Source organism: Coffea eugenioides, chromosome 2, assembly GCF_003713205.1.
Source record: "Coffea eugenioides isolate CCC68of chromosome 2, Ceug_1.0, whole genome shotgun sequence".
Taxonomy (NCBI): domain Eukaryota; kingdom Viridiplantae; phylum Streptophyta; class Magnoliopsida; order Gentianales; family Rubiaceae; genus Coffea; species Coffea eugenioides.
Window position 1 is genome coordinate 30,528,475 of NC_040036.1, and position 6,780 is coordinate 30,535,254.

At 36.0% G+C, this 6,780-nt stretch overlaps 1 protein-coding gene across 1 annotated transcript; it reads left to right on the forward strand.

Moving 5' to 3' along the window:
• On the forward strand, window positions 1-5,985 carry LOC113762269 (box C/D snoRNA protein 1-like). The gene is made up of 5 exons (XM_027305645.1): window positions 1-344; window positions 1,347-1,548; window positions 3,728-3,796; window positions 3,929-4,061; window positions 5,158-5,985. Exons 1-5 carry the CDS (start codon window positions 107-109, stop codon window positions 5,467-5,469), a joined length of 954 nt encoding a protein of 317 aa, XP_027161446.1. The 5' UTR covers window positions 1-106; the 3' UTR covers window positions 5,470-5,985.
• Window positions 5,986-6,780: the final 795 nt, after the last annotated feature.

Here is a 6,780-nt window from a genome sequence, read left to right on the forward strand (position 1 = left end):
TTCACCTCGTACTTTAGCAGTCCCTTAGGAAGCTCCTCCTCCTAAACCCTTCGATAACCCCTACTGTTCCCCTCTCTGCCAAAGCCCTTGCTGTTTCTATCAAAAAATGGAAGTTCAAGAAGAATCAGCAGCAGCTCCAATAACAAACCCATCTCCAAAACAACCACCTTTATGCGAAGAGTGCAAACATAATCCAGCAAAATACAAGTGCCCAGGTTGCTCAATCCGCTCTTGTAGCCTCCCTTGTGTCAAAGCTCACAAGCAAAGAACTTCCTGCACCGGTAAAAAGCAGTACAAGGACGTCGTTCCCCTCTCTGAATTCGACGATAACCTTCTTTTGTCAGGTCTAATCTGAAATACTTGTCAAATTTTTTATCCTATTGTTCCGCAAATCTTTTGGACATTTTGTTATTTCTCATTTTTCTTTTTTGCAATTCTGAATCATGGGCTTTGTCGTATTTGGTTCCTGGAAATTTTTTTGGTGTTTTTGTCCCTTTTTTTCAATTATTTATCATTGGTGTTTATTGCAAGATTAGTGTATGGTTTCTTTTAAGTTGCTTACTGACTTTAATTGTCAATTGTTCTTTCCTTTTTCTCGTGAATTAGCTAATTTGTTAATGGCTTTGCATTTCAATTTGCGAAAAGCATGAATCTTGGAGTTCGTTTCTTTCCTTTTTGTGTTTAAGAGATTTTGATAATTTGGGAGTTTCTTGTTGGAATTTCCAAATTGCGTTGGTATGCAATTTTACCAGTGTCGAGAGAGAGAGAGAGAGAGAGAGGGGGGGGGGGGGGGGTTGTCCTATAGCTAATTTTAAGAACTTATCCACTTCATTTAGTGCAAATGTGATTCATTGATGAGCTAGTGTTTGACAATGTAAGTTTTTCCTGTATCCAAATACTGAAATTCTTTCAAACTGATGGAATCTAGGTGATTTACACTTTTTAGTTTTAAATAATGCCGATTGCATAAAGTATCTCTTATGTTAAATCTTGCCTTTCTTCTTTTCTTTGCTCTTCAATTTGGTGTCTGTCCCTGTCTGCATATTTTTCTAGGCGGGTGGAAATTTCGAACTGTAGTATCTTCATGTGCTTAATTTAGTAATTTCATTCTTTCGAGCATCAATTATGAAAAGTTGGAGTCCTTTTTTGTTCAAAACATTCTCAAGAAGGAAAAAAAGTTGCTTTATCATACATAGTTGATCCTTTAAGGTATCAATCCTTTTTCCTGCTGTATTAGCACTAATTCCTTTTTTTTTTTCCTTTTTGTTTTCGATTTTGTTCATCCCCAGTAAGATACTAGATTTTTTTTTTTCTTAATGTTGCTGAAAGTTATCCTAACTTTTCAGATTATAATATGCTTGAGGGTGTGAAGAGAGTTGCCGAATCTGCTCAGAGGATGAGAATCAAGATGTGTGGCTATTCTCATTTTCGACTGCCTTTACCTCTTAAAAGTCTTCGAAGTGCTGCAGCAAGCCGCAGGACAAAACTCCTCTTTTTTTCAACTGGAATGTCCAAAAGAGAAAAAAATAAAACCTATTACAATTATAGGTAATTGTCAATCCTAGAAACTCTTTAGCTGTCTGATAGGCTTTGTGTGTTCTTTGTCTGGCATGCCATACAATGTTTTTGACAATTATCATATGAAAATTTGTCCAAATTATTCGTCATATACTTATCCAGTTTTATTATTCTTTGAATTGAGAACTTATGACCTTTGTTAATCTTTTAATTGCTGAAATCATGCTTGCATTGTTTTACTAAGAAATGGCTGTCATAATAGGAGCTTGTTGTTATGACTATATTTTTGTGATATATTTGCATTCTCTGAGGTTCAAGAAACACTTTTGTTGCAGTTTTTCTTTCCTACTTGCTCATGAAAAGTGCTACATAAACTTAATTTTTTTGAAGCTTTATGCATTAGGCAACCTTTTCTTTTTGATCCATAGACACAGAAAGGACAGGTCACATCACATATAGTGCATAAACTTTAGATGGCAATTGCACTGACAGGTAGTTCTATATCGATATATATCTAGACCAGAGAATAGTTTTATATGAACAATGAGCATAAATTTGCTGATGTTTCTTCCACCTTTTTCTACAAACTTTCTAACTTTGAGCTCTCTTTACCGAATAAGGTTCTTATCCTAAATAATCCACGTCTTCAACTTCAAAGTGGTCAGAAAGGAGAATGTAGAAGCACATTTGAGTGAGCAAAGTTCCACTAGAAATCCATGGGTTTTCTTTTCATTTCATTCAGCTCTTTCTCAGTCCAGAATCTAGAGAAGGAAATTAAGAAATTTTCTTGTAATAGCTTTCTTTTAGGTGTACTGGCACTCCTTTCTTTGTGCCTTCATATAATTGTTTCACCAATGTGGCAAGATCTTGGTAGCTCTCTTTTCTTTGTGCCTCCAATCTGTTTTCTCTTAGTTGTGGCATGATCAATCAACTGCATAAAACTCTAGGGTGCCAACTTTCCTTCAAGTTCATCTTTGATTAGCTGGTTGTGTACTTCTGCTTGAGATTCTTATACCACAGTGATCTTCTCCAGTCTTTCAAAATCTGACCGTGCATGGCTTTTATCTACTTTCTCCATGTCACTAATTTGTTGACTGTGATTGCTGACTGAGCATAAGATTTTAAAATGTATTTTAGTTGGCTTTCTTTATCTTGCTTTGTGGAAGCCGTATGTCTGGGACAAGATTTTTCATTTTTACGTTTCTGCTCATTGAGATAGCCTTCAAAACATTTGCATTATCGGTTTCAATTCTCTTGCTTTTAAGAGTATTACAAGCAAGACCCTTATCTCCTTTTCCAAGAGCCAGTGGTGCTCTTGACTACCAATCTTCAGAGGCTTGCACAGTGTGTTTGGATGTGTCTTACAACTGCTTGTCTGCAGTTAATACTTCTGTTGTATTGTATTTTCCTCCATATCCTTGTATTAATTATGATTGCAGAGTTCTCATGAATGTGTTTCCATATACTTATTACGCCATTCACGGTTGATTAAAAAAAATCATTCTCAAATAGCTTGAGTCTTGGTTAACATTGTTAGAACTTCTCAATGTAGTGTATTTGTTACCTCAATTAGCTTAGATATGAGGAGCGATTCCATCTAGGTGTTTACATACACTAGACACTTGAATGTGTGTTAAGCATGCAAAACTGAGTCTGGTGGAGTATTTTAGTATGTAATGATCTTCTTTGAGAGTTGCATATCCTTTGTAAGGTCAACTTTTCTTATTCTTTCTAGTGTATTATCTTATATATATATTTTTTTTTTGGTGATTTTTGATTTAGAAGTTTTCCTGTGAACATTTTAATTATTTATTTTGGTTCATTTCTCTTTTACTGGGGAAGGGTCGATTGGTAGGGTGGTAGTGAGGTCACTAGTTTGATGATTGAAAGCTTTGGTGTTTTGTAGAACTCCTGCATTTGAGATTCACAGAAGGCTAATAGTAATTGCATTCTGTTATTCCCTTAAGTTTAAGAAATGCTTACATTGACCTGAATATGATGGTTAAAAATGGCTAACTGATTATTAAGAGTCTGCAAAAGCTTGTACAAGTCTTTTCTTTACTTATTATATTTTTCCGAGGATGTGTTATTGTTATCTTGTTTGTTCCATCTGCTACTGTACCCGCCTTCAATTTTTTAATCTCATGCATTTGGTCATACCAGAGTGAAGTTCTAATGAATTGTTTATTCTGTTAATTTTGTTCTCCAGGAGGAAGTATATATCTTGGACCATTGAATGGCGATTTAACTCAACTAATGTGGTATTACTGGATCATGGGTGAGTAATCGTCAGCACAATTGTCTTGCTAACCTTTCTAATTATGTAGTTTAGGTGTCGCTCTTGAGATGCTATTTCATCGACGCTGGTCTGCCATATAAGCTTTCGCTGATGTTATGTTTTTTGTGATAGCATACATGAAAACAGAACCCTTTACTCCGTGATTGAAAATCATTTGCAACTTGGTCCGTGGAAACATCAGTTAAAGCGATTCCGTGAGGAGTCACTCGATTCTCTTAAATTTTTCATCCGCAAGTATCCAAAGGTACCCCCAGTTTCCCTTTAGATGTTTTCATGTTAGTTTTTGCCATGGGACCTACATGCTTGTCTTGAGTATACGTGGATAATTACTTGGATGATTACTTCTCACTGGATGGTGGTATGTAGCCTACCACTTTTTTGAGAGCGCACCAAATAATTATCTGGTTGAATATGAATCCTCCATCTGGATTCTATCAAGCCATCTTTAGTTGGACTTGTGGAATCCATTTGCCTTGCAGTCAAAATCCAAATAAATTTTGCCTGAATATAGTACTGTAGGCAAATCTATTAAAACATTATGCCATTTATAGACCTTTATTTGAGTCTGTTTGCACTGAACTGAGTAACTCTAATTATATATTCATCATTCCAACTTAAACTTCTTTGAGGATATGCATTCCCATCTTTGTCCTTTACTCTTGAAAATTTCATACAAAATGTACGTGTAGTGTGGCAAGATAGTATGTAAATAGTTGGCATGAGTTTATTCCAAGAGTTTTGGTATTTAGACAATAGCGAGAACATATTGGTCGGGCACATTGGGCTGGAGTTCTGGCTGACTGCAGTAGGCTTATTTGCTTTCTCTTACCTACATTGTACGTGTAACAAACCACTTTTTGGTATGTCTGCACTTTCTTCATGCTTGTTTCTATACTTTTCTGTTTACCCCTCTGCATTAGGCTCTTAACCAGTGGAACTGTGGGATGGCATATCAACCAAAAGCTAGTAGAGTGGTTATTTCAGTATATTGAATTTTTGGCGAAAAGGTTATAGTACTAGGTAGTTCCAAGGCAAACTGATGGATGTTGTATAGTTGCACAGTTAATACTCAGGACCAAAGTGATATGAAGAAAAAAGTGAGAAATGTAAAATTAGACAGGAAAAATAAGTTTATTCTGCTCTTCTATTCCAAATGAAAATATGAGGAACCACGTTCAAGTGAAAACATCAACTCATGCCCAACCATTTAGACAACCTGTACAGCACCGAGACTGTAATTACTTTAGAACTTCTTCAAATTTTTTTTTTTTTTTTGGGGGTTGTCCTCCTGCTTCAAATTTCTTATTTGAATAAGGGGCTAAGTGTTTTTCTTTATGCAGGGCTCCAGATCACCTTTTCGTCAGTTGGACATCAATGCCCCAATCCGTGAACAACTAGCCAATTTAGTTATTCTCGAGTATCCTGTCATCCATGTTTTTCTTCCTTCTCAAAGCTATGATTTTGAAGTTATCAAGGATGTCATTCCTCAAAAAGCCAGAGTAAAGGAATCTGTTAGCACTGATGATGTTAATCAAAACGGAGTTACCTTCAAAGAAGAAGAAATAGAAGAAGATGGCTCTTGGGATACCCAAGTTTCGGATCTTGCGAGTAACAATACACTCGCAAAATCAAGACTCACAGGCAGAAAATGAGAAGGGATAAAAAACCCACCAAGTCATTTGGAAGGACATGCTTGGCAAAGGCAAATAAAGGGCCCATGTCATACTTAACCAGCAATGCCTGCAATTGTAATCCTGAAGAGGTCAAGAATAAAGAGAAGTCTGCTATATGTGATAATGCAGTCACTGGTTTTGAGCAAGGACTGGTTGATGCTCCCGCTCCCTCAGACTTAATTGCACATACTAAAAGGGGTGACTTTCTGGAGATTGATGGCGTTGTGAATGGCAATGGAGGTCTACTCGGAAGTTGTGGTCATGCAGATTCCAACCCTATAGAGGAAGGACTAGAGGAAGGGGAGATATCATGATTGCCTTACTGATTACGCATTTGATAAGGCAGGATTCAAGTGGAGGAGCATTGGAATAGTGGAGATGGTTACATTAGAAAGCTTCTGCAATTACTATACCTGTTAGTCTAGGATGTAAAATATGAGTCAGACAATTGTGTTTCAAGGAACCTCCAAATACAAATCTCCATATTTTGCTCATTTCATTTATGTAATAGAAACACTCAAAAAAAGAAGAAGAAGAAGAAGAAGAAGAAGAAGAAATTAAAGAGAGAAGACTTTCATTGCACATCTAAAACCTTCCCCCGACGTGACAAATTTGTCAGAATTCTTTTTATGATGAGATTTAGACAGTAGATATTTCGTTTGGACCAATACTGAGCAAGGTGAAATATGTAAAGGGGACATTAAAGTATGGATTTGACCAAAAAATAATAATAGAAAATAAAAGTTGGGTTGATAAAGTGATTCGTGATTTGTTAGATTAGGCCGAACTTTTGTAAGCCAACCTGGGCCACGAATAATTTATAGCGACTGTTGAGTCCCAGATCCAACGCTAAATCGGGGTTTGCAAAGCACAAGCTAGAGAAAAGAACCACCCCAAAACGAACTAGAAATTGCGCTAGCTATCCTAGGATTTAACCAACCGGGAATTAGGAAACAGTTGGATTGAGATTTTTTTTTTTTTGAAATGTTTTGTTACATTATAAACACATTTTTTGATTTTTTTTTTACAAAAATTTTTAACCATATTTTTATCTTACGTGCATTACATATCAAAAAGTGCTGCAATATTATCTTTAAAAAATTTTCAAAAAATTCTTCAATCGAATCAAATCCTTTTTGACCATCCAAACTATCTTTCTTGCAGTCTCGTCTTTCTATAAATGGATAATTCAGGGAAACATGTAGTATATAAAGTTTTGATGCTACGGGATTATAGGTCAGAGAATAAAAAAAAAAGCATCTAGCGTGAAATAAAAAGCCACGGCCAAGG

Bases quoted from the DNA above. Each gene is read 5' to 3' on its own strand.
- LOC113762269 (XM_027305645.1), top strand. From the start codon at position 107: ATGGAAGTTCAAGAAGAATCAGCAGCAGCTCCAATAACAAACCCATCT. The intron at 345-1,346 runs GTCTAATCTGAA...CTAACTTTTCAG, and splicing joins CGATAACCTTCTTTTGTCAG to ATTATAATATGCTTGAGGGT. The intron at 3,797-3,928 runs GTGAGTAATCGT...TTTTTGTGATAG, and splicing joins GTGGTATTACTGGATCATGG to CATACATGAAAACAGAACCC.